Source organism: Ammodytes marinus (assembly GCF_949987685.1).
Source record: "Ammodytes marinus genome assembly, chromosome: 12".
Classification (NCBI taxonomy): domain Eukaryota; kingdom Metazoa; phylum Chordata; class Actinopteri; order Uranoscopiformes; family Ammodytidae; genus Ammodytes; species Ammodytes marinus.
The window spans coordinates 10,252,344-10,280,336 of NC_137216.1; the positions used below are offsets into that span (position 1 = coordinate 10,252,344).

The window sequence follows — 27,993 nt, forward strand, 5'->3', positions numbered from 1 at the left end:
AAATTGGCACATTTCCATAATGATACCTATAAGTTAAAGAGTGAACCCTATTCACCTGCAGTGTCTCGTTTTACAGTTTTTTTCGATTGCTAACCCACAGTGGGCACAACTGTAGCTCAATGTGCAAAACTCTAACAGTCTGCACTACCAACATTCACTGGAGCTGAACAGTTCACTTCACCTGCAAAACAGGTTCAGTGCAGCAAACACTATGAACCAGCCTCATTGAGATAACATACACTGTCACTCAGAACCTGCTCAGAGTACAAACACTAGCATCAAACCCCAATACACAAATTACAAACTTTTAATCTTTACAGTTTAAAAAATTTGAGTTACTTCACACAAATTACGTGATATTTTCTTTGATGAAAGGGTTAAATTATTTCACACGAAATTGTTTATTTTATAACATATCAGTTTTTTTAGGAAAACAAAAATGAATTTAAATCAGAATTTTGCTTCAATAGATACACATTTTGTATATTTTATTGAAAACATTTCCAAATGTAGTATTCATCTGTGTAAATATTCTATAATACAGAAATCAATTCCTGTAATGTTGTCATTTACTGTAAGGATGCAACTCTAAGCTGTTTGTTTGCTGGAAACTTCGTATTACAGATGCAACTTTAGATTTTTGCAGATTGGGTTGCACTCTCAACCCTGCCTCTCTCAATGAGAAACCATGATTCACAACAGGGTCTATCAGTGTAGCCCTTACTGTATTTCATCAGACATTACAGCTCTATGTCTTCTAGGTCTTCCTCCACACATCCACACTCTCACTGACACTCTTCTCCCTCCAACAACCTGTCTTCATTGGTCCATTTCCAAAAAAATATATATTTTTGAGTTTTCCCTTTATACCGTATATATGTTCACTAACAAGTCTAAAACAAGACATCTTAGTGTTTCAGTTGAAATTGGAATCCGCAGTGTTTGAAATGCACTAGACATTCATTCTGTTTTGAATGTGTGTTTTACAGTTGTGGCAGCAGTGTGTTAGCATTTCAAAAAAGTGCTGGAAATCCACAGTGTTGTGCAGGCTGTGGTTAAGCCATGAGATAGGTGTGTAGAGTATTGGAAATTGTGTTTAAGCAATGAAAAACGAGCTACAGTTTGGTCCGAATGAACCGCTGCTATGCATACTGTTGTTAGAGTTTTGCACATGTCGCTCCAGTTGTGCCCACTGTGGTTTAGCAATCGAAAAAAACTGTAATGCAGGTATCCTCAGACAGAGAGAGATACGGGATCGCTTGGCAATTCATCTCTTTTAAATCTCTTTTAAATGACCTCAATCACTTGGTTAAACACAGTGTTGCTCAAAGAGTATAGGAGGTGGAATGGTAAGGCTTTCTCCTTCATCCACCTCAGTGACCGCCGCTGTGCTGCTGCTTTGCCCACACTTCTTTGGGTCATGGCTGTTTGCTCAAATAGCCACAACCCCCCTTTACCTCCCTCACCCCCACCGCCTGCTTCAACGCAGCGTCCACACTTGCTGCCACCATCCCAGCAGCTTTTCATGTAGTGTTTGTACCCCTGCTAGGAGTGATGTGGTCAGGGTCCGGGGGCCACTCTTGCCAGTTCTCGGGGCCGGATCGCTCTTCCACTGCGGCCTCCACACACAGGGCCCATATTGACCGAGTGCGGCCAGCTAATGGCCATCGCGGGCAGCCATCCCACTGAATCAAAGGACCTCATTTACTGCCAGAGTAGAGGGGGGCGAGGGGGGGGGGGGGTTTAGTGGCGGAGGTGGCAAATATGCGCTTCATCCCATGTCGTTAGTTTTGGAAAGGCAGAGTGCAGATAAAACCCATATTAAAAATCAATTTATGCACTAATATTCAGCATACCCACACCGCACAAACTGGGAGCCCTCAGTGAACCCTTCTCACTTGCTTCCCCCCCTCTCCCCCCTTGCCTGCCCCCATGGGTTTTCCCAGAGCATATTAAGTGAATTTGCAAGGCTCACGGTTGTAGCGTGAAACACTGAGTGCTGCTGTGAAGAAACCTTCTGGTGGAAAAGTTAGGAACTCATAGCATCAGTAAAGTTTTTTTTGACAGGGCTGCAGGTCTATCCATTCCACTAAGGGCACACTCACACTGGCCCTGGTCCAACCAGGCCTGAACACGGTTACCTCTTTTGCATACGTCATTGTGTTGTTATACCTAACTATGGTGACATCGTAGCAGCGGGACACAGTGTAGCCTGCTGATTAATTGAATGAAGAGAAAAAATGGCAAACAATAATCAAAGAGCTGCAAGCAGATATTTTTTCTCTTCACTCTTGCCAAGGTGATGACACACACACCGCTTTATCTCTGAAATGATGATTCTATCGACCAATCAACAGACTGCAGTGTGTAGCTCCACCCTTTCTACCCAACAAATGGGTGACAAAAATACTTATGGCAGGGTACGCTTATATTGGTTCTCTTCTCAACTTTTGTTAGTGGAAACATAATAAATGTGTGCCATGCCGCACCAAACCGCACCGTACCGCTCAGTGGAATTGAGGCCTTAGGGATGCCATTTGTTTCCATCAGAGTATTATTTTCCACCTTCAGTAGGCAGTGCCAAAGTGTAACTTGTCGCTCTCATGGTAAAGTAAGAACCCCAATAGAAATAAGACAGAGAAAAAATCATTCCAACGAAACTAAAAATACAGTTAAGCGTGGTAAGCATTAGTACACCATAACTTTTGTAAAAAGTTTGATTAAATAGGGGGCGCCCTTAGCTCAGTTGGCGTCCCCCCCCCCGGGCCGGGCACAGCAGCAGACCCGGGTTCAATTCCCGTTCTCTGCATGTCACTCCCCTCTCTGCCCCATTTCACCTCTGTCTCTCTGCACTATCAAGAAAAGCATAAAAATGCCCAAAAAATATCTTTAAAAAAAAGTTTGATTAAATAAAGTAACGTTATGGTATTGCACATTGGGAGGCATTGAAAAGGACTATTTGCATAGGAGCGAGCAGGCATGTAAGGGGGTGGGTGGGCAGAGAAATATCAGAGCGGCTTGTTGGAAAACGCCAAAGCTCCCACGACAAAAGCAGCAGCCAAAGTAAATGTCTGCCGTCCTGAGGAAAAAGAGCTTAGTGTTGATGAAGCGGAGGGAGGGAGGGAGACATATTTGTGTTCTGATGTGGTGGTGGGGAGTCCGGGGGGTTAGGGGTAGGGGGGTTAGGGGGGGGGACCAATCCCCTCAGACTGCATACACAAACACTTAACTATATGTTGGTTCATGAGCACATGGGCGAGAGTGTGTGCATAAACACACTGGCAAACACAACGCAGGCTTTTGGGTCGGACACTGGGGGCTCATAGAGGATCCAGCGCGAGCCCCCCTCGCTAATAAAATTCACAGTGTTAGCATTAGTGAGATTTAGCAGGGAAAATAAACAGTTCCCCTACTCCGTCTGGCCCATGGGGGCGGCTGGGCAGGCTGAAGATGTGGAGACCTGGGGCCCCTGCTGGCACGGACTCATGAGTGTGTGTGTGTGTGTGTGTGTGTGTGTGTGTGTGTGTGTGTGTGTGTGTGTGTGTGTGTGTGTGTGTGTGTGTGTGTGTGTGTGTGTGTGTGTGTGTGTGTGTGTGTGTGTGTGTGTGTGTGTGTTACCCTAGACGAGGTCAAGGTGGACAAGCCAAAGATTATCCATTGAGGCCAACTGCTGAGGACATTAAGTTTTGCTGACTGCATAGTACATTCTAATTCTTAGAAACTATTTTTTGGAAGTTTTTTTTATCATATTCATACCATAGCCTAATAACTTATACATGCATTAGCATTAATCACTCCAATCAACTCCACTTTAAACCTCCCACAGGGAACCTTGAAATGTTTATGAAACAGTCTCAATTTAATAATCATGAATGACCTGTATAAGCAAACGAAAGCATCAGCGAAAACAAGGCTATTTTATAAAGTTATTATTAATGCCCATGCACAGCTCCGATTTTCAACTAAACGATGTACCGTAGGCAGACCGGAGATGCTTGGGTTAATGAATGCTACAAAATCAGAGTTAACTTTGCTTCACGTTCGTCATATTACCATTATTAATCTAACATAGTCACATATATAAATACATTACTTCATCTTTAGTCTCTCTTCATTCAGTCCCCCCCCCTTACTCCATGAAGCTATATGTTCAATTTGAAAGTAAACGGTTCACGTTTACATGCCAAAAACACAGGATTGACCAGCCGTTAGTCAAGAGAGCGTGAAGCTGGGCTAACACTGGTCTGAGTGGTATTGAACAACAGCTCCACGGTTTTTCCCACGGTGCCCACATTGGTGTAATGTCTCACTTTGCTTTGCCATGTTTGTCCTCTGTGCCTTATTAGGAGAGTAATTACTTTGAAGCCATGGAGGCATTACCTTAAATGTTACAGTCAGGGAACAAAAGCCTTATGTACGGCGCTGATTACATGAAAGATTACAACATAAGTGGCTACAGCCGTGCTCTACACACACACACTCTGATTATACTGTACTTTGCTGGTTCTTTTTTGGTAGGTACTAGGTGTACACGAAAAGTTGGATAGTCAAGGCATGCTTGCATACATGCAAAACTAAAAACCTTTACCAGATGTTAGAAAAATGTCTTTAAACTCAACTACATTTTTCTTTTTTAAAGGGCATTGCCCCAAGGTGCATGTGATGCATGTTATTATGAATGATGTAGTATAATTTTGTAGTAAAAATACTGAATATTTCTAATATTTCTGATATTTTGAGGCCTCATATTCACTTCATTGTGAGCTCTGGAAGAGGCTGTATGTTAGGCAACATATTGTGGTATCTCTTTAAGGCATTTATACAACATCATTTTGGATTCCTGTGTCAAGCTTGTGAATTATTGTTGCATGGTTAAGTGCATTTTCGTGGCTTACCCTTAACCCTAACCTTACCCTTACTATATTAGTTATATAGTCTTCACTTAACCCTGAAAAAGTGTAATTATATATCGTTTTTTTGATGAGTCGCAACTTTACAATTATTGTTATGGCAGAAAAGGCTACGGTACATACCAAGCCTTATAGTGACCTTCAATGTGCTCAGGGCCAAGATGACACTGAGAGCGCCTCACCCTCCAATTAAAGTGCTTTCATTTTCCACAAAGACGTTTCAGTTAAGACAGCAAAGGCAAATGCTTAAAATAATCACACACACACACACACACACACACTCTCTCTTCCCTTCCTTTTTAATATATATCTTTTCTTTACTGTATCAATGTGCACTGGAGCGTCTGTAATTATGACTCTCTATATAAATCCCGATCCCACAATTACAACCAGCCCACGATGCAGTCCCAGAGGGCAATGGCGCACACACAGACATAGACATACACTCACATGCATACACAGTCGCGCACATGCCATATTACCACATACTGCCATGCCGGCATGGCCTGCGCAACATCTGTTTTCTCACTCCCTGTTGCCGGAACCTGCTCGCCCTTACAATTATAACTGCCACCTATAAAACACTCTTTTTACCTAGTGGTGAGAGTTTGTGTGTGCACGTTTGTGTGAAATTGGTTCCAGGTAAAATTAGGTTAGACCAAACGACATCCATTGGACACTGAGCTAAAAGGAATTAGCTTGTCCGCACCTTAGCATTAGCAGATGGAACATTATAGACGTTCCAGCGTTGTTGCTCGGGGCGTTAAGCATTTTTCTGAGCTGAGGTGGATGTATAGATTGAGGGGGCTGGTTTGAAGATGGAGGTAGAGGGCGGATGTTTTGGGCACAATGCCCAGGAGTGAGGCAGGCGCCAGGCTACCAGGCTGCCTGGCTGCGAGGCCTGTTTCCTGCTTTATAAAGGGGGGAATATTAATACACTTATCTCCTATTAAATCTGTTGGCGAGGCAGCAAGTTTGCCTCACTGCAAAAATAGCAAGTCGTAGCAGCTGCTCCACTTTCAAGAAGCAATACATAGCACGTTTAGTATTGCTTGCCTTGCCCCCGCTTTACGTTTTTTTTTCATGTTCCTCACCTCCTTTTACTCAACCCATACTCCTCCATTGAGTTAACCAAAGAAGACATTTTTATTTATTAGCCTTCAGAGACACATTCCTGAGGACCGTTTGTTGTTTTTGCCAACTCTTTAATATCACATCTCTATCATCTTCCGGGGGCCCCAAAACTACTGTCGTCTGCCATCTGAATTTCCCCGTGGGGCCTTTTAACTAAGTGCATATGTCTTTGCTTTACGACTCGCCACCTCTAAACATAATAGTTTTGGAAGTAAGATCCCAAGTTTTTATGGCTGTGGGTCTGGCGTGGTGATTATGGCGGTGCCTGGATTCATTTGGCTTTAGGGCTTGTGAGATTGGCTACATATTGACAGCAGTGGAGCTGACACACACACACACACACACACAGAGCCAGGTCAATGCATGTGCTCATAGGTGAGTTGTGATGGGGCCTATTATAGGTTTCCGGCCTCTCGCGCCTCTGATGATGTCTGCTGTACGACCTAATTACACGTGTGTGTGTGTGTGTGTGTGTGTGTGTGTGTGTGTGTGTGTGTGTGTGTGTGTGTGTGTGTGTGTGTGTGTGTGTGTGTGTGTGTGTGTGTGTGTGTGTGTGTGTGTGTGTGTGTGTGTGCGCGCACACACACACACACACACACACCAGCTCTGCTCTCTGTCCACTCACACTGCAGCACCTGTTGAACCCCCTGTTGAAAGTAATTTGTCTTCTGTGGGGATCGGGGAGCTATACATGCCTCAGGAAATTCAGAAGAAATAAATACACATGAATGATGGACTATCAGTATGTATGGAAAAATAAATAGCCTTTTCTTTTCAAGTTCATGGGAAAGTAGTTTTCCCCCCTCGCTATTTTCTTGTTTTGTTTTCTAGTGCAATAATCAGGTCTGGCAGGAAGCCATGCACCCTACCTTTTGAGAGTCAAGCCTTGTTCTTATTTTGTTTTAATGGTATTCTGAGATCAATTTGTTTAAATTGCCTCCATTTAACTTGCCCAAGTACAGCGGGTCTGAAAGAGATTGCTATCAAGGTAATTGCTGAGAATGATTGGGGGACGATTCATTATGCATAAGAGGATGTGAATGTTAAATAGGGTGTGTGTGTGTGTGTGTGTGTGTGTGTGTGTGTGTGTGTGTGTGTATGTGTGTGTGTGTGTGTGTGTGTGTGTGAGAGAGAGAGAGAGAGAGAGAGAAAGATACAGGCGATAGAGTTTATAGCTTAGCATTTCTGTGACCTCCGCTAGAATGCTTCAGGGCTGACCGTTTCTTCAAACATGGTCCAGGGGGTAACTGCTGCTGGTTGCTATTGTGACCAGACAAGGTAGTAATAGAGGTACTACAAGGAATGTACACATTGTTTTACAGCCACGTTAGATATACAGTATAAAAACTGTTTGGGGAAACACTTAACCATAACGGTGTATTCATTAATAATAAACTGTTAATTAATGACATTAATGTTTTGTCAATTATTGGTTAGGCATTAACTATTCTTAGTAAACTAATGTTTAGTTAAGCATTAATTAAACACAACATTAAGTTAATGCTAAGTTAATATTATAAAGCATTTATTTGTGGTCAGTTAATGATGAGTTAATGTTTAGTATGCATTTACTGAGCATTGACTAACATGATTAACGTACCCGTATTGTAAAGTGTTACCAATTTTTTTAAAGTTGTTCTTTGAAGAGCATATGTCGAGATGTCTGACGTGGTCTCCATTTTGTTTCTTTGCGTGTGCGTTTCAGTTTCACGTTTCTCCAGCCCGCGGCTCACACCCAGACTGAGCAGGAAGAGGGCGCTGTCCATCTCGCCGCTGTCCGACGCCAGCATCGACCTGCAGACCATGATCCGCACCTCGCCCAACTCACTGGTGGCCTACATCAACAACTCCCGCTCCAGCTCAGCCGCCAGCAGCTCCTACGGCCACCTCTCTGTCGGAGGGATCAGGTATTATATAGCTAAAGACAGCGTACATAGCATACCTATTTAGCTATGAGAAATACACACACATGTTTGTTTTTTTTGGTTGAGAAAAAATATATATGTTTGGGCCAAAAAGAATTCTGTGATACAGTGGATGCAGAAAAAAGTACAGAGTCTGAACAGTTTGCAAGATCTACAGCATAGTGGATTAGTCTATAAAGAAATATACAGGTGTATATGCAGTTTTTTTGGGAGTTCCCTTTTCCTCTTTTGATAAAATTCTAATGGTAAAGCTGCTTAGTTCTCTGTAGAAGATGGCACATGCTCTAAAAATGTATTTGTATTCCTTTATTGTTGCCCAAATATGATTAGAAACACATCCATATTGAATAAGGACAGCCTTATCCCTCCACTATAAGTAAGTCAAATCTAGTAGCCTATGCACTTCTAAGCTACCTGCCATCACAGTGCCACAGTGTCAAAAAATTGACATTTTGTTGAAAGGTTTAGTTGTAAATCATTCTACTGTGATTAGTATGGGTTAAGTCACTAGACCAAATCTCCATTGATATCTAGTAGATAACTTGCTTTCCTTTTTCCATCTCTTTTCTCAGCCCCTCTTTCAGCTTCCCTCACCCCATCAACCCCATGGCATACCAGCAGCTGTTGAACCAGCAGAGGGGTCTCAACGCATTCGGCCACACGCCTCCCCTCATCCAGCCTTCTCCGGCCTCTTTCTCCGCCCGCCAACACACACTCAATGCCTCGCCTATGTCCACCTCCCACAACAGCTCTGACACAAACCAGGTAAGGAATGGGAATGGGAACATTTGTATTGACTGGATGTCTGAAGTTTTTTATTTTTTTATTGTGGGTTGACTCAGGGCACAGATATACAGGAGGCTCCCTTCTCACTTCCATCTGTCTTATTATCTTACAGTGTATGTCTTCCCTCTCTCCATATCAGCTGCACACTGTATACACAACAGCCACTCGCAATGTAAACATCCCATTCAAGGAATCACTCCACCTCACACCCGCTATCAGCCGCCTCCAAACTCTGTTTCAGCACGCTGTCCACTGACTGACACACTAAAGCCTCGTTTCCACTGAGCGGTGCAGTTCGGTTTGTTGTGGCCACTGTAAAAAGTTGGGAAGTGTACCCAAAATAAGCAAACCTTGTCGCATCTATTTTTGGCACTGCTTCGTTGCGGTTCCAACCAGTAACAAAGGGTCCCAAGAGGGTGGAGCTACACAACTCAGTCTGTTGATTGGTCGATAGAATTTCTGTGCAAGCGATAAACCGCAGTTCAACGGCTCTGATCCATAGACTATATACACTGACCACGACTATTGGCATATAAGGGTACTGTCAGCAGTGGAAACACAAGCCATATCTTGGGTTACCATGCCCTGCCGAACCGAACGGTGCTGCTCAGTGGAAACTGGGCATAAGAGTATAAATTCATTCAAGAGTGGGCCTTCATATATTTAACCCTATTGCAAACTCTCTCTCACACACACAAACAAGACACACCCCCATTCGCAAACACACATTCAGCTTCACTCCCTACAGTGATCAGAACCATATTTCTCTCTTGGTTTTGGGCCAGGCTGAATGAATCATCGAGGCCTCCAGAAAGGCTGAGCTGCGCTGTGGCGTCTGGGTGGGATTAGGAGACACCCCTCACCCCCCCCCCCCCCCCCCTTCAATATTGGAGCCGCTCCAATGAACCTCAATATACTCACACATACGCCATAATTTATCAGCTGCTTTTAGTTTTATGTCTTTCCTTTCTTTTCATCTCCATTAGAGCTGTACCAGGCCTTAGTGTGTCTTTGTCTCTCTGTCGTCTTCAGAATTTGTAGGCAGATCAAAGCTCACCCCCCACCCAGCCACTAAACACACACAACCCCTTACCCTACTACTGCCTTCCCCCTCCATACTGAGGGCAGTACCTCCTCTTCTTTCATATTTCCTTGCGGCTTTGGCGACCATAAAGCAGTCTAAACTGTTTAGTCTGGGCGGCGGGCCCTAGTCTTGACTTATGAGCCGCGGTGCCTGGTGCAACCAGGACAGCACACAATCTCTTCACAGCGGACTATCAGGCCAAGAGCAAATTGCACGGTATCTCTGTCACTCTGCTATGGTATTCTCCTCCACATCAGCAGTAGTGGCAACTGAGTGGAACCTGGCGGAGGGATACATGGAATTAATGGTTAAATTAGTTGGAGAGTGAGTGGGAGGGATGATGGATAGAGGGGTATGCTGGTCAGTGTGTGTTAGGATTAATTGAATGATTCACTGATATTTTTTGAATGAATGGGTTGTTACGTCAGTGGATCAGTGTTTAGATGAATAGAGACACATTTTTAAATTAGTTTTTGGGTTCCCAGAATGTATTTGCATCACTGACAAAAAAAAGAGTAGCCTGTTGAGGCCTGCCTGATCTTGTGAGCTTCACATTCGTTTAAGATCAGTCTGAACTTTCTCCAATCTCCGTGGGGAGGAGACCGGTCAGAAAATGGCCGCGGCAATTAGGGCTGCATGTTCCTCTGTTTTAGTCGAAGACAGCCCTTCATGCAACTTGTCTCTGTTTGTATCTCTTTGTCAGAATGCCAGTGGAGACCCAGCAGTGAGTAGCACCGTCAACCCATTGACCACCAAGAGGTCAAAGGTTAAGACGGAGGCAGAGGGTCCACTGCCCATCTCTCCATGCTCTCAGGTAAGACAATCAAAGATATTCTGAAATCTGGAAAAAACTAAAAAAACAAGGCCTTCCAATTCTTGAAGAATTTACTTTTCGGATCTGCAATGACCTTCAAAAAAATCCTAATCAACTACATTGATTTCTGTCTTTTAAAGCAATTTAGCTATCTCTATCAACGCTCCAACTGCTTACAATGGGAGAATGGTCTCGTCTTTAACTACAGCTGCTAATTTGGCTGTAATCGATTATAGGTTGTGAATATAATTGCAGCCTTAATCAATGACAAGAGGTGTTGTCATCAAGGAACAACTCATTAGGATTGAGTAAACAGATAAGATAAGGAGGATGCAAAACAGTAGAGAATGCTTCTTTAATGTATTGACCACAGATTCAGGTAGAAGTTTATATTCTAGTCATATATATGCTTTAATGGATAAACACATCTGTACTGTTTTGTTAGCACTACCCCCTTCTGATGAAGTGTTGTGTCCCATTTCTTCCAGGACCATGTTGGGGGGATTCTGGACCTGAGTGAGGACCTGGATAAAGATGAGTGCAAACAGGAGCCCGAGGCCATATATGAGACCAACTGCCACTGGGAGGGCTGCAGCAAGGAGTATGACACCCAGGACCAGCTAGTTCATGTGAGTCATGAGTTTGATGGGTGTCCTTGTGGTCGTTATTGAAACGTATTGAATGACAGACTGCATTGCACTTTTCCATTATAGCCCATTATGGTGGACAGGGGCCCCTTTTTTAACTCTTGATTCAAACCAGTATTCTTAACCTGTTGGCTAATGGGACTTCCACTCTTGCCCTTAAGTCATACAATGGGCATTTGAGCGGCCCCTCTGGTTTAACCACCTTGGGCAAAAATGTAGTTTCTTTCTACAATAGGGGCATCCTAGTAGTACATGACCCGCTCACTTGTTGTTGTTTTTTCATCCGAATTGGTGCCCTAATGAAACACTTCCAAGCTCCATTTTTGTCCAAAGGTCAGGACATGAGAGGGGCTGTGTGAATATGTGTCACCTAATTCACGTTATACACTAATATTCACCCCAATATCCAACATACACACACGGGCGTCTCCGCCCAGTTTGGCCCCACGTTTGTTCACATGGAAGAGGTGCCATTTTTGGGCATTTTGTCACCCCTGGCCCTTAGAGATTCTGTGCAGGCCACTGCTTAAACTATACAAGCGGAAACTCCAGTGTGAAGACACAAACCCAAGTCTGTCAAATATTATTGTAGACATTTGTCATGGACATAACTATTTTCCATGGCTGTAGTGAAGTAAATTCCTCACTATACCCTCAGAAACATTGCCTTTTTGTTGTGTAAAACGTGAAAAAGTTCAAACAACTCTTGCTCTGCTCCTCATTAAATCCATGCTGATTGAGTCTGGTTGGGAAAGCTGTCCAGTAACTGATCCTTTCCTGTCGGGTCGACACGCGCAACGTTAATGAGCCACCCTCTCTCTCTTGATTCTCGCCAAATTCAAGCCCAGGCCCTGCAGCTGTGCCCCCCCCCCCAACCCCACGACCTCTCAACCCCCTAACCTCTAACTCCCAGCAACACCCCCCAACCCCTAAAGCTCCAGAGGGTTAGGGGCTAGCCATAAATCCATCGTCATGCCACAAGCTCTGTTATGGAGTCATTGCTTCCTCCCTTTACCGGGCCAAGCTCTCTTATTGGTTTTCACTTTTCTGACTGTGGCTGTCTGTCATCTCAGAGCAGTGGTGGGAAGGGCATGTGTGTCAGCCTAACAGACCCATGCTGATGGGAGGTGGTGGTGAACTGGAGTAACCTAGGGCCGGGCTTGCGATTGACCAAGACGTTTCTCATTTCTCAATGATATGGAGGCATTTTGGTCGGTGCCAAAAAAGTATTGAAACTTCCATACCCAGCCCTAGAGTTACCTTTAAGAACTATTGCCGTGACTCCAGCTACCCATCTGTGAGCTCTGTGGGAACATGCCAGCATTAGTGAGCAGGCTACTAGAGAATCGGTGGTGTGATCTTGGGTGTGGATGGACAATGTGAGGCCAATGCATTCTTCAATCCACACGGGACCATGTTTCCTTTTTTTCTCAGACAGCGACTCCCTATAGGGCATCCAGGGTTTCACACATGGTTCTTTTAATATCCGAGAAAATGCAACAAAAAAAAGAACGCACCTGTGCTTTTTTCATGCTACTGTGAGTAATCCTATTTCACAGTATAGTGTGGAACCTGAAAATAGAGGCCTCCGCTTGTTTCCATTCCCACCTCCTTCACCCAAAATAGATGTGAGCTGAGTCGTCAAACCACTGAGCCCTTTTTTTCGCTGGTTGGAGAAATGGCCACATAAGTGGAGCATTGTGGGCCTGGATGTCCTCAGGAAATGAAGTGGTTCCTCTGGGTGTGTGGATATTTGCATGTGGTGCATGGGATGAGAGTTTTTTTTTCAAGTGTGTCCGTAGTAAGTGAGGAAGTTAAGTGCGTGTGTGTCTGCAACGTAAGTCATTTGAGTGCATTAAAACCTGTTACATGTATAGGTATTCTGGTATTCTCAAGCTGAATTTGTCTAAACCTCGTCTGTTTGAGACTGCATATTTCTCCTATACAATCTTTAACAGGCACACATTAGTTTGAATCAATACTCTGAACCAAAATTTTAAATCCTAAAGCACATCAACTAAATGATCCATGATCATAAATAGCAGCAATCTGAAAGGTTATTACATCTGATTATATGTTGTTAAATGTTTGATTTATGATCAATTATGTTCTTAAAAAATGCCAAAAATGCATTTTTAATAACTGCATTTTTAAAATGTTGATTTATGAAATGAAAAGAGGCTTTATACAAAACGTAGTACACTAATATTTTGTAAATTAAATAACGATTTAAACTCTTGCTTTATCCAACATCTAGACTTTTTAAGAGATGCAACATAATTAGTTAAATATTTGCAAATGTATTCAAACATCACTGAAAATATTGTAATGCAAAAAAAAAAGGTTATAAAGTTATCAACTAGCAAAGTTTCATGATGATATCTATGAGTAAAACCAAGTTAACCTATTCACCTGCAGTGTCTCGCCTTAAAAGTGACTTTTAGCTTTTGCAATTTAATTTGTAATTGTGTTTATTGGACACCTACAATAGCTAATACAAAATGTACAATTAAATTTGAGGGTCCCACAGTAAACTGACTTCCTGACCTATTAAAAGTCAGGACAATGGGAGATAAATACAAAATCCTCTTCCCGGTCACTTTTATTGGGATCCAAGGCAGTTCTTTGTCCTTGAGAAACTAGTGTGCACACACACACACACACAGTCCAAAAACACAGACACAGTGCTTTTATAGTTTTTGTCTCCTGGTGACAGATGCATAATAACTGTCAGACATAATGGATGGCACCGTCACTCACAATGTGTGTGTTTGTGGATGGACGTACGCAAGAACATATAAAAGAGGGAGACTCTTCGGGTGGGAAATAGACAAGAATTTCTTGACTGTTTTTTAAGCTATATTCACTAACACACACACACACACACACACACACACACTTGGCGCTTAGTCACCATTTTAACATTTTATCTCATTGTCTGTGTCACAGATGTATGTTTATGAAACATTATGTGATGATTGACTTGCAATTGAATTGTCTCCTCAGCATATCAACAACGACCACATCCACGGTGAGAAGAAGGAGTTTGTGTGTCGCTGGGAGGAGTGTTCTCGGGAGCAGAAGCCCTTCAAGGCTCAGTACATGCTGGTGGTCCACATGAGGCGTCACACGGGGGAGAAGCCACACAAATGCACAGTAAGAACGCTCGTAATCCCCGTTAATGACCCTATTGTGAACTGGTAGTAAGCAGATGGTTAGCTCACTCATTTGTCTGACAGACAATTTGACACCTGTATTTAAAATACACCAGCAAGGTATTGTTGACTTTCCATGAAGTAATAGTACCGATGCGATCAGTAGTACATTTTGTAAGAACCTCCGTACCTGGATGCCCATGTCATTCAACCCTCCCCACCCACTCAGTCACATTAGCAGCCATACAGCCTCTACCCTAAAAAATTAAATCATTTTGAAAATGTGTTTATGTGATTTTCTCGGTGCCGACTAGCACCAGTGATCTTTTCCATGTTGATAAATCATGGGTTTTTTTATTGAAGCCTTCACTTGCTGTGTGAAGATCCAATTGAGGGCCTGTTTGCTCGGCTTCAAAGCTGGCTCACAGGCGCTCGTGAATGCATTAAACCAGATGACTTGTGTAAGGAGAGAGTTGAGAAGGCTGATTGACAGTGTGGGCGTGTAATTAAAAACTAGCAGACTAGCAGGGGGCCGTGGGTCCTTATTAAGACCACGTTGTATATTCTCTTACGCAAATCCCCCATGCATCTTCTCATAACTCTTCCCTTTAGGCTGCTCTTTTAAAAGGGAGACTGACAACTTTTATATCCAAATGTTTGAGCGGGTCTAATTTTGATTCTCTTTTTAGTTTTCAAATCCAATTGCGTTCACAATGACTGCTCAGTAGGAATAGCAAATTATAGTTTGTACAGTACAAGTGAACACAAAGGGCTAAACACAGACTTCTCATTGTGTCTACAAAGCACACACCATACAATACAAAGAGCTCTACCAACCTCACACTTAGTTCAGCTGTTTCACATAATAGCCCTTTTTCCACCCAAGTGTAGCACTGTTTTTTTTTTGTTTTTTTGCTTTTGTGTGGCACGCCACAGTAGGTGGGCAGGAGTCCAAGATGATATTACATTTGAACACTGAAACAAACATTGCATTTTCGTTGTGGTTGTTGTTGTTGTTGCCCAGCTCTTTTTTTTCTTTCCCCAGCTGCAGACAAAACAACACTGCACTAAGGCAATCAGTCTCACTGTCTATCTCCATCTCTCTTTGTGCAGTTTGAGGGATGTGCCAAAGCTTACTCTCGCCTGGAAAACCTCAAGACCCACCTCAGGTCCCACACCGGGGAGAAGCCATATGTGTGTGAGCATGAAGGCTGCAACAAGGCCTTCTCCAATGCCTCCGATCGGGCAAAGCACCAGAACCGCACACACTCTAACGAGGTAGGCTACGTTTAGCGCTCGCTCAACACGTCAATCAACTTGACTTACTCAGCGGGGATTTGTGAAAAGAATTTTAGCCACCGTGGGCTTCTGGTCTAGCATGCTCGGAAATTCGACCTCATGCAAGAACCGCTTGTATGAACTGATTTGTTCTTAAGTGGCACATACAAGCAAATTGAGGAGAATTTTGTCATTAGCTTATCTATCTAAGTTCTTAGAATTCTCTTTTAGATACGATGGAAATCCACGATTTACTACTTTAAAGCGTTTTATATTTCATGATTTTGTCGGGACATTCCGGCATGCCAACTTATAGCAACTAATAACAAACAAATGAGCCTCTTTATTATCAAAAGGAAGACAAAAGGTCCTTGAGGATATAATCAAAATGCTTTGATTGACAGCGGTTGGCTGGCTGCCATCGTTCCTGTGTTAAACCGCAGGGAATGAGAGTCAAAGTACACAAACGTCTCCCCAGTGGGTAATTGTTTCGTCGCTAGTTCAACAAGCTGAGGTGGAAGGACAAAACGTGTGTTCATGCTTGTTAGTTATATACAGAGGAGCCTTAGGCAGGGAAGCTAATGTGGTTTAGTGTTCAAAGCATATAGTGGTGACTCAGTTCGCTCCATCTGCTCTGTCTATGCTAGAAGACTGATGCTACTGCTATTGGCCCAATCATTCAATTAAAAAAAGGTCAACTATGCAATTTTTTATTTTTTACTAAAAGGAAAGCCCAGGTAGGTGATTTACAGACAGTGGTAGACAGTAACAAAGGAAATGTACTTAGGCACTGAACTTAAGTACAGTTTTTGAGTATCTGTACTTTAGGCCTACTTGTGTATCTGTTTTTCTGGAAACTTTGACTACATTTCGAAGACAAATTGTACCTATGACTCCACTAGTTAGCTATGTATGCGCTAGCAGGCAAAGAAAAAAAAATGCTATTTCATTTTTAAGTTGAACATTAAAAATCCCCCCCCCCCCATTTTGCAGAAACCATATGTGTGTAAGATCCCGGGCTGTACCAAGCGCTACACGGACCCCAGCTCTCTCAGGAAGCACGTGAAGACCGTGCACGGCCCCGAAGCTCACGTCACCAAGAAACAACGGAGCGACGTGCCGCCCAGACAGCAGCCGCCCAAAGGCAGCGGGGAGAACGAGGCCAACTCCAAGCTGGGCACCAGAGACGGCATGATGGAGGCCAACAGCACCTCTAGAGGGGTGGACGACTGCATACAAGTCAAATCTATCAAGACCGAGAACTCTATGGTGGGTCTTGATCACATAAATCAAAACAATAAAACATTCACAAACACAAAGCTCTTTTTGAGTTCAGAAAAAATTGTGTCCACAGGAAAGTATAGGCTGTACTGTACCGTGGGGTTTGATTGACTGCATCTTGAAGGATAGGCACAACTTTCCACACTATAATACATTGTAGCCGATAAAAGGTAGAGTCGGAGATTCTGGCGAACGCTTGTTGTCAAAATATTTTTTTGTTAAAAGTAGTGAATAACTCCTCAATATCTGCTACCTGTTGATACTGTGTGTGCGCTGAAAACAAAACTAGTGTAAAAACACATCCTAGGCTCTGTAAACTGGTATGTTAACAAAGGGGGCCCACCATAGCTAGCAACATGCCTGTTTGTTCACAGAGCATAGGCTGTGTATTAACACTGGATTTATTTAAACACGCACACAGAGAGATATTCTCTGATTTTGACAAAGTGATTTTGACAACAAGCATTCTCCTGAATTGCTGACTCCACCTTTAATATAAAGGGATCATATCGCATGGCTTTTCTATGTTTAGAAAGCAAACAAAAAAGAGAAAGACACACTTGTTTTCTAACTGTTTTCCTCTTTACTAACATTGCACTGAGGTTAAATGTTCACTTGCCTGCACCTTTCCTAACTCACCTCTCTGGTTATTGCTTGAACTTGCCTCTCTCAAGTTAACCTTCCTTATGGACAGACTTCACTGAGGTGAGCACTCCAACTGTCTCTCTGTCTTTTTGCAACTCAGAATTGGAGATGTGTGAATGTTAACTCATGTTTCATGCTGCATCGGTGTGCTCCTTTTGCATGATGTAAAATGTCCTTTTTGCATGATTGTTTTTCTCAAATTTAAAACACTCCTTTTCTATATAGGATGCACACACATGCTTGTTGGGAGACACACATAGCCACACACTACCAGTAAACTGGATTTTTCTGTCCACGAGAGGACTGACAGTAGCCTCTGCTGTCGGCCGATGATAAAAGTCAATTTCACATTAATATTCAAACGCTGGGACTGTTTTAGAATGTGTGCTGAACAAATAGTGCCAGGATCAAGCTGTGATCAAGACTTTAGTTCATTTTTGGCCGGTTTGAATCACTGTCAATGCTCTGCTGGATTGTTGCTCACATCTATTATCCACTTGTTTTTCTTGTTGTAAATAAATCAAACTCATCTATATTTGATGAGAGTATGAAACTATAGGCCTACATTAGCTATTAAAAAACACCATTACAATCGGAATTTTTTAACGGTGGTAATTATTTAACAGTGAAGAATACATAATGGAGTCCTCTGAACTTGGCATGAGAACATATCGGTATGAATGCTGTTTGTTTCATGATATTTTTGTAAATGGCAAACTGTTTGGCAGAATAATTACTTAAAGGTGTAGTCAGCTATTCTGGAAAACGCATGTTGTCATCATCACCCTTTTGTCAAAACCGGTGAATAAGTCCTCGCCACTGTACCTTTAGGCAATGCGTGTGCGGCGCGCTGAACATAAATATGGTGTTTATACACAGCTCACGATCTGTAAATCCAGTGTAACAAGACTATATATTTTTTGCCCCCTGCACACAAAATACGGACCGGTAATGAATCATGAGAAATTGACTTATTTTGAAAACAAGAATCGCTGACTACACCTTGAATAGTGAACAAATGTAACAATGTACCACCATCCTTTATAACACAACTTCAATAAGTTTGATTCATTACACTAACATCCTCTGCTCTCTCTTCCCCCAGACGTATCAGTCCAGCCCTGGCGGCCACTCGTCATGCAGCAGCGAGCCGTCGCCGCTCAGCAGCGCCAACAACAATGACAGTGGGGTAGAGATGGCCATGCACAGCGGGGGCAGCTTCGGGGACCTCAGTGCGCAGGACGAGTGCCCCATGGTTGACTCCACTGTACCCACCAGTGGCGGGGGGCATCAGGCCGGAGGGGTGGGGCTTCAGCTGAGGAAAGCAGTGGGTCATCATGGTGGCGCAGTCACCATCAAGCTGGAAAACATCAAGAAGGAGAGGCTGAAGACAGTGAGGGACTCCTGCCCCTGGGGGAACTCCGCACCACAGCCACCGCAGGGCCAACGCAACAGCATGAAGCTTCCTCCCATACCTGCCGTCGGTAAGTGTGTGGAAAAGAGGAGGAAATATGCTTGCTGTGATTTTTTTTTTTTTTAAGATCATTATTGTGTGATGGGGATGCTAGATAGCTTAATGGCAGTGAAAGAGCTAAAGCAACTCCATACATTAGTGCAGTGCTTACTTAGAACATAAGAAGTAAATAATGAACTAGAAAAATCCTGCAAATATTTTTTTAAATGAGCCTGCCGCCTGTTGCCAAACGCTAGCCTAGCATTTGCGGCGCCCCCCCCTTTGGTTCAGAATAATAACATTAAGTACGCAGGATTGTAATATGTGCACCTGCCTTCTGGCAGGTACATTAATAAGTTAAAAAAAGTAGCTTTCATTATGTAATGATTTTCCTTCTATCTGCCAGGTTCCCTGCTGGACGGCTCCAGCGTGATGAGTAACTTGAACAGTTCCTACCCCGGCCAGCGGATGGGCGACCTGTCTTCGTGTGAAGTCACGCTGCTCAACCAGCTGAATGTGCGCCGCGACAGCACCACCAGCACCATCAGCTCGGCGTACAACCTGAGTCGTCGCTCCTCTGGCATCTCGGCCAGCCGGCGCTCCAGCGAGGCCTCACAGTTCAGTGCTCACCGCAACAACAACATCAGCTCAGCAGACTCCTACGACCCCATCTCCACCGACCTGTCCCGACGCTCCAGTGAGGCCAGCCATTGTGGAGGAGGGGGAGGTGGTGGTGGTGGGGGTCATGGTGAAAGAGGTCTCCCAAGCATCCTCAGTCTGACACCAGCTCAGCATTATCGGCTTAAGGCAAAGTACGCTGCCGCCATCGGTGGAGCTCCGCCTACGCCTCTACCCAATATGGACCGCATGAGCCTGAGGACCCGTATGGCTCTTTACAATGACTCGCAGGAAGGCGTGTCGCACCCTTTCCATCCACAACTCTCTGGAAATCTGCCTCGGCGATGCAGTGATATTACCTACGGCTCACAGAGCATGATGCCTCATGAGGCGCCCACAAACCTCCCGCGCCGGGCCAGCGATCCAGTGCGACGTCCAACCCTGGACCCTCTCTCCTTCCCAAGGGTTCAGCGCTACAACAGCATGAACAGCATGAACCCCATGAACGGTCCATTCGCTGATAGACACCAGACACTGGCTATGCAGGGATACACTCGTTCCGATGGCAGCCTGCAACGCTACCCATTTGCGCCTAGACCGCCTAGTATTTGTGAGAACGTAGCCATGGAGAACATGGCAGTAGATGGGATGGTGATTGTGGGGGAGCAGCAGGGTGGGGAGGAGGATATAGTGCTTCCAGATGATGTGGTGCAGTACCTCAGGACCCAGAATTCTGGGTCTTCGGGTCACAACTCGGGACAAGTGGACTACCATTCCAATAGTCAGACTCAGGGCTACCAGACCAGCATGGGCCCACCAGTGTCGTTTTATGCGCAGAGGAGGATGGCCATGGTGGATGCCACCATGACACAGTCTGCTCAGGACATGCAATCGTGCCAGATGGGTCCCAGTGTGCAGCCCTTCGCGGCACACTCTAGCAACATGAACAAGAATAATATGCCGGTGCAGTGGAACGAGGTGAGCTCCGGGACTGTGGACAACACAGCCAAGCTCTCCAAACAACCACAGCCTCTCAGGGGAAACCTAGCTGTTGTTCAGCAGAGGCACAATTTTGGTTCCTTCCAGGGCCAAGGTCAGGGCCAGGACACCAACCAGCAGGTATTGCCTATGAGTCAGAATATGTCCACGCAGGGGTATGCTAACCACAATAGCCAGAGGGTGATGAACATCTCCCACCAGCAACAAAGGCAATGCAACAATGTGAACTTTAGCGAGCAAATGAGTCCGCAGCAAGGCTTTGGCCAAGAGGCCATCCCAAATTCTATGTCTGGCAGTACTAGCATGCGACCGACTCGGACCAATATGTCAGACGCAGAACTGCAAAGTTACCGAGCAAGGACACAGGCCGACGGGTATTCTCATGGCAACAAAGCGGAGACGCAGCAAAGTTACAATGTTCTCTCCCAGCAGCAGCAACACAATATGTACAATGGAAGCAGAGGGATGTTACAACCCCGGCCTCCCATAGAGCCCAGGTCTATTGGCAGACAACACACGGGATCTAGCATGATGATGCAACCGAGCCAAATACCCAAATCCTCAACGTTAAGCCCATGTCGCGGTACGGACACCTCAGAGGCGAGCCCTAAGAGGCCCAGTGGGTCGGCAACCCACAACGGCAACTCTGAAAATCCAAACTCTGTCGTGTTCTACTCGGGGCAGATTCATATGTTTGATCAGGCTCCCGCCGCATTTGACGGCCCCGTGTCCCACCACTGTGCAGGCCAGGCTCCTGCCAGCAACAACACCTCCAACACCTCGGCTGCTGCTACAGCCAACATGGTCTCACCGGGAGTTAACCAAGTCTCCAGCAGCACGGTGGATTCTTCGGAGCACGCCCAGATCGACTTTGACACGATGCTAGACGATGGGGACCATTCCAGCCTCATGTCCGGCACCCTCAGTCCAGGCCTCCTGCAGAGCCTTTCCCAGAGTTCCTCACGTCTCACCACCCCCCGCAACTCTGTCACCCTGCCAACTGTACCCACGGGGATCGGCAACATGGCCATCGGCGACATGAACTCTATGCTCACGGCCTTGGCTGAAGAAAGCAAGTTCCTCAACATGATGAGCTGAGGGCCAATCAAACACCTTCGTCATACCATTCAGTCTTAACCATTTCTACAGAAAGGAACACATGGACTACACATAAGAAAGCACTGATTGAATCATGCAACAAAAAGAACAAATTGCCAATTCCTACTTTTACATTTGATTGTCCATAGTAATATGCGTATTCTTAAATATGTCATTCAGATTCTTATGTTACATTGAAAATGTAATAACTATAGGAAGGGTTAATGACAATTTCCTATCATTGTTTGGACCCACAAATACATGATAGCCCAGGGTGTATAGATAACCAATACAATACAAACGATTGCCATTCAGTATTTGCTGGTGTAATAGCCCTGTACAAAGAGGTTTACTGAAAGCAGTTCATATAGTACCTTGCTGAGGACATTGATGTTGAGAATATGAGTTCAACGTGAAAAAAGAGTTACCAGGAAATGGACACGATATGTAGATAACAGATTTTCTCATGAAGACATTTAATTGTATAGATTATACTGTATGGTACTTGCTTTAAGTTATGCTATATACTTTTGATGTTTAAACTGGGGCTGTCAAAAGGTACATTATGAAAACCTACAATTAATTCTGAAATATATTTATCTAAAAAAAATGTTTTTACATTTGATTGTATTGGTTTTTGCCTCGTGATAACCATGTTGACTGCACAGGCTAAGCTACAGCTCACATCACCTTTTTATGTACAATAAATATGTGAGATCAGTGAAGAGACTTGTAATTCTAACAGAAGCACAACCTGTAAAATTGCTCTTAAAATCAACAAGAAGGCTCTATTTGTGACAATGTTTAAAACTCTATTACATGGTGAAGAAGACTGAATCTGACATTCATATTTTAACAGAACTACATTGTCCAGCTTTTCACTTCACCGACAAACATGCAGGTGCTTGAAGCACTGAGATAAATGAACATAGTCAGAGCCCAAAAATGAACCATGCATGTACAAATGTAAACTTGCCCATTATGAAACAAAACATAACATTAACTGCTATTTCAGAATAATAAAATAAGCAAAGAGGTGCTGTTGTAGCAACATATTTTGTGAACAACTGGTTTCGTATTGCTATTAAGTTTCAGTTAAACCTACATTTTGGATAGGCCTATACATAGTGCATTTGTATGTTTGTATGAAATGTCATGAAATTTATTCAACACTCAATTAATTCCGTTCATAAACATGTGACTTATTGCAGTACTATTATTGACATAATAAAGACTCTGACAGCCCTAGTCTAAACACCTGGTTGTACACAACATTATGATCCACAGATATTAAAGTGTTTTTTTTATCATGGTCGGGCGATCTTGGGGATGGCACTGACTGTACATTCAGATTTTCTTCTTTGCCCCCAGGATGAGAGGCATTAACTCTCCATGGCCCCCATCTCACAAGGGTAAATGATTGAAAAGGACAAGGATATGGCTCTGTGTTAGTCTATCAGGGCACATGAACCCATGTGTCTGATGAGGAGCATTCTCTAAAAGAATATACAAGTACCTCTGTGTGTTCTCGGTGGAGATCCAGTCCTAATTACCACATTCATAACACCGCCCCCCTCCTCCCCCCCTCCTCCCCCTCCCCTTTGCTGCACCCCACACTTCCCCTGGGCTCTGGATGAACTGCAGAGAAACCAGGAAGGGACACAGAGACTTTGATTATGAAATCCTGTTTCCGACTGGACTGGGCAAACTAGTCGTCCTGCAAAAAAAAAAATCTCAGTTTTATTATGTTTGCTGAATTTCTAAGTAGCCTTTTAAAGTGTCCATGTGTATGCTACCATTCGCTTTGACTATGCTCAGTGTGTGTGTGTGTGTGTGTGCGCGTGGGTTTGTGTGAGTGTGTGTGTATATAGCTTTTGTACATTTCAAATAAACTATCCCCCTTTTTTCTGTTTAAATCCCCACGTTGTGTCTTCTTTGATATAACATGGTCTGTGGTCCCCGAGAGGCCACATGAAAGTAGGGCCAGTATGCTGCAAGTGAAATCACAGTTGGCATGTTCTCAGACTGCTGTCGAGTACAGCCAGTGTACTCACTGTATCTCCACAGGCCCGTATGTATGAAGGGTCCTCTGCACCAGATTTGAAAGAAATCAAGCAACGGATACAACCAGAACCTAACAGATGTAAAATAGGCAAGTCAAATCAAGTTTATATGGCACAATCCAGACACAAGACAATTCAAAGTGCTTCATAACATGTTAATCAATGCACGAACCAAACCATAAGTAAGAAGGGTTGAACATTATTATTTTTCATACTAAGTGGAGGAGCGAAGGACGGAATTGGCCCAATTTGTGAAAGAAATAGTTAATTCAATCACCATAGTTTGGTATTGTTATAATAATACAACTTAATCTTCATCATTCATTTTTGAGTTGTGCTTCTAGATCAACATGCACTGTTAGTTCTTAGCACTAAATACTACAGTACTAAGTGAAAGTATCTTAAAGCTGCAATATGTTCCACTATGTTCACCAGCTAGTCTCTAAAAGTATCTGTTTTTTACTGTCTGTCTGCTGAGGCCGAAAACAATGCTAAAAGGGATATGAGAAACCCAAAACAGTTCAATGTTGGACCAGACGGAATAACAATGAGTTGAAAGTCAGTATAAAGATCTGTGTAGGCGAGAGGTGCCGTAGAGTCAGGGAATATTTCTCGACAAATTCATTTGGACTCCTCACCCTTTTCACATTCTCATTTGATAGATTTTTGTCACGAAAACAGTTAAGGAAATACAGTACATGTATTCGCTCTGAGAGTTGCCATAAGATTTATACAACTCTTCTTTCATACAGTAACTCTGAAGCTACTGTCAGAATATTCATAGCATAAGACTGAAAACAGGTTTGTGATAACATTTAAAACAAATAAGATAACAATAATGTGACTTCTGGATGCTCGAATTCACACTAATAATTTGCCTACTGCAGTGTATGCTTCAATAATAGAAGATAACCCTTTGTTTTGCTTGTAAGCCACATAAACCTATCTCTGTCCTGATGCTCCGCTAATGGAAAAGATGTGTGTTATATTCAGCAGTGTTGTTGTTACCCATGATTCTTCACTTTACCAACTACAACATTCACAGAAGACAATGGATACTTCTTACACACAAAATGCAAATAAAGCAGTTTTTTTTTTCAATTGAGATGGCAAGTTGTCCTATAAGAAGATGCAGAGGGCTTAAAGAAAGAGAACAAATGACTTTTAATTTGACAGCAGATCAGATTCAGCTGGGGACTGGTTAGAAGTGGAGCTCACTGATTGCTTTTGCCACTAGAATTCCGTATTCTCTTAGAAAGAGGATGGGAGGAAAAATAGCCCCAGGGTAAGGAGTCTCATCAGAGAGGAGAACAAGAGGTTAGTGAGGCAGGAACGGATGATTACACAGAGCACACACATGAGGAGAGATGGTATGATGTCAGGCACACAAAAAGCTTCATGCTTTAAACAGGGTACATATATTCAGTACTGTATTTCCATAGAAAAAAAAAGAAAAAAATTAAAAGTAATGAATCAACCCGTTACCTGGATTTCCCTGGAAATTTAGACTTTCAGATTATAACAGTTTGAAAAAACTGGTCCTAAAGCTATGTAGTGCTGATGGGAACTGCAGAGTCGTCTGATAACTCTCAGAAGGTTAGTAACTGCAAGTGACACCTTTTACATAGTCATCATTTCACCACGTGTTCATATGAAATATTGAAAAATGCAGCTCCCAAGAAATATTCAGTTATCTGGCCCACCTACAATCAAAATAATGTTAAGCAAAATCACTCACATTGGACAAAGACTCCCAGGAGCAAACCACTCAATCACCCAGTCTATTCTTAAAGGTATTGGTCACCACAATCCAAATCAAGCATTATTACATTACATTCAAGATAGCAAAAATGTGCTATTGCAATTTTTGGACTCAGCGAGTAGCGAGATCAACCGGCACATCGTGGGGACAGTAAAATACGGCCCTCTTAGTGCAAGCTCTAGCACTTCTGCTCTCAATTCACCGGCCAGTGTAGTTGTTGTAAAGCAGCTGACCGGAGCGGTAAAGCACCTCTTTCATTCCGGAACGCTGTGTAAAAGGGGCTACTGATGCGCCAGCAGGCCGGCGTTGCTTGGTTCTGTGTAAATAACACAGAAGCAAGCAAAGCCGGCATATTGGAGTGATGTTGTTCCGTCAATATGCCGCAATCTCTGTGTAAAAGGGGCTATTGTTATCCAAGATCTCAGTATTGTGGAGAAGGGCTTCATCCAAGGTCAATCTGTGGAATCCCCTTCCCCTGTATGGCCACAGCTGTCACCTTGTTGGCCAACATCTCAATGTAGGGCTAAGTGCCAATGCCCATTAAGTAGAAGGCATTTGGACAAAGACAGCTGATGGTTGGGGACATTCACTGCTACCAGACAAAACAACACGCGTCAGAGAGGCAAAGGGTCAAGCAGATGAAAGATTGCTATCCTCAGCTGACCCATGTAATGTGACTTATGCAACCTGCAAATCTGGAAAATAAGTTTTCATATACCACAAGTGTTAGTAGTGGGGTATTCAAGGACCTACAGCACATGAAAATCTGCACTAGCGGGTTAATAACATTCCAGTCATATAAAACAATGTTGCCGATGACACAACATTGCTTTACTTTTATAGTTCCATATAGAGAAGTTGTTCCCTCTGGTGTGTAAACAGTATAGGTCCATACATATTTTTTTTTTACCAGCATCTATGTCTTGTCTGTCTAGCTATCTGTATACAGTATATATTGTTGGTAAAGCGTTGCATTGGTTTACCAATTTGAAATTTAAATACCTGGATGGTTCTGTTTTATATAAGTCTAAATAGCTAAAACTGCAGTGAAATGGACCAAAAAGTTTTCGAGGGGTATCGGAAAGTATCGGAGTGTGTCATATAATGCTCTTTTGGCCTTTTAAGGTCAGGTCATCATAATAAAGCCATTCACTGGCTGGGGTTGTTGCCGTGCCTCTCTCTCTCCCCAGGCTTGGTGCGGCTTTTGCTCATCAAAGACTTCCTGCGTAGAGCTCTGTGCCTATACTGAGATCAGAGGGACATGACCCGTGTGTGAGTCAGGGTTATACCTACTGCTCAACCATCCTGCTGCTGCTGCGGCTGCCGCTGGCCCAAGGGCACAACGTTCCAACGCCTAACTCTGCAAGTGCAAGAATTATGATCAACTGGCACACAGAGCCTGGGGGACATGTGTGATGAAGGCCAGCCATTGTGGAGTGCTAGAGTCCCGGGTTCAGTCCCTTAACCCTGCACCATGACCTCTCTCTAGGTTATCCTCTATTGCCAGACCAAACTGGAGGTCAGATGCTCCGAGAACTTTGTCATGAGTAGGAGCCGTTAAGAATTCCATCCTTTGATTGAAGTCAGGGGGAGGAGGGTTGTGGGGGGGGGGGGGGTGTCTTATGATTAAAGGCTTATGTGTGCTAGTAAAGTGTAGGGCGCTCGATGATGACCTCGTCTTAGCACTTGGTCAGCGACGTTTCAGAGCTGGTCTTTTATGCTTTTTAGACGTTTCCCTTTTCCACAAAGAATGTACACCCACTCATCTCCCTCAGCCACTGCACTTTCCCCTTTGAAATGAATGGGGACCACACCAGGGACTATATTCGGCACTTCCGAGTTTGCTAATGTGCCTTTTGGTTTGGCTCACTTGCCTTTTCTTGGGGCCACGCTGACCGAAAGACTTCCCCAGCACTGTGAAGAACTTCTCACCGTAGCATTTTTCCTTCTTCAGACTCAAACACACTAATAGGCCAAAAGGAGGTTCCCGCCCCAAACATGAACCGTTGACCTTGTTTAAAGTTGGGGGTGAATCTGCCCAGTAGGCGATGTTGCTACGTAAAAGCTGTTCTGGATAGACTAGTATTTTCCCAGCCACAACTCGGTAATTATATAGTGGAAATGCCAACTAAGAAGTACAGTTTGAATAGCTGAGCACAGCTGAGAGGCAGTGGAATGATTTGCCTTTTTAGTAAAATGTCCCCCGACAATAGAATTAATGCTGAGCAAATTGCAAAGAGATATTTTACTGGTTTGTTGTCCTTAAGCACACACGCCTGGAATCTCTTAAAAGAGCTCAGCACTGAGATAATCTTAATACCATCATAAATCAAGGGAGCAA

At 43.7% G+C, this 27,993-nt stretch overlaps 1 protein-coding gene across 1 annotated transcript in view; it reads left to right on the forward strand.

Moving 5' to 3' along the window:
• The window catches only part of gli2a (GLI family zinc finger 2a), an 88,095-nt gene extending 64,373 nt beyond the window's left edge, over nucleotides 1-23,722 (forward strand). Inside the window, exons 6-14 of the mRNA XM_080038068.1 lie at nucleotides 7,750-7,951; nucleotides 8,542-8,734; nucleotides 10,543-10,653; nucleotides 11,142-11,282; nucleotides 14,307-14,456; nucleotides 15,569-15,733; nucleotides 16,727-17,002; nucleotides 18,765-19,143; nucleotides 19,519-23,722. Coding sequence (XP_079894194.1) covers nucleotides 7,750-7,951; nucleotides 8,542-8,734; nucleotides 10,543-10,653; nucleotides 11,142-11,282; nucleotides 14,307-14,456; nucleotides 15,569-15,733; nucleotides 16,727-17,002; nucleotides 18,765-19,143; nucleotides 19,519-21,827 — 3,926 coding nt within the window. The 3' untranslated portion in view covers nucleotides 21,828-23,722. The remainder of the gene's footprint in view (nucleotides 1-7,749; nucleotides 7,952-8,541; nucleotides 8,735-10,542; nucleotides 10,654-11,141; nucleotides 11,283-14,306; nucleotides 14,457-15,568; nucleotides 15,734-16,726; nucleotides 17,003-18,764; nucleotides 19,144-19,518) is intronic.
• The last annotated feature ends 4,271 nt before the right edge of the window (nucleotides 23,723-27,993 follow it).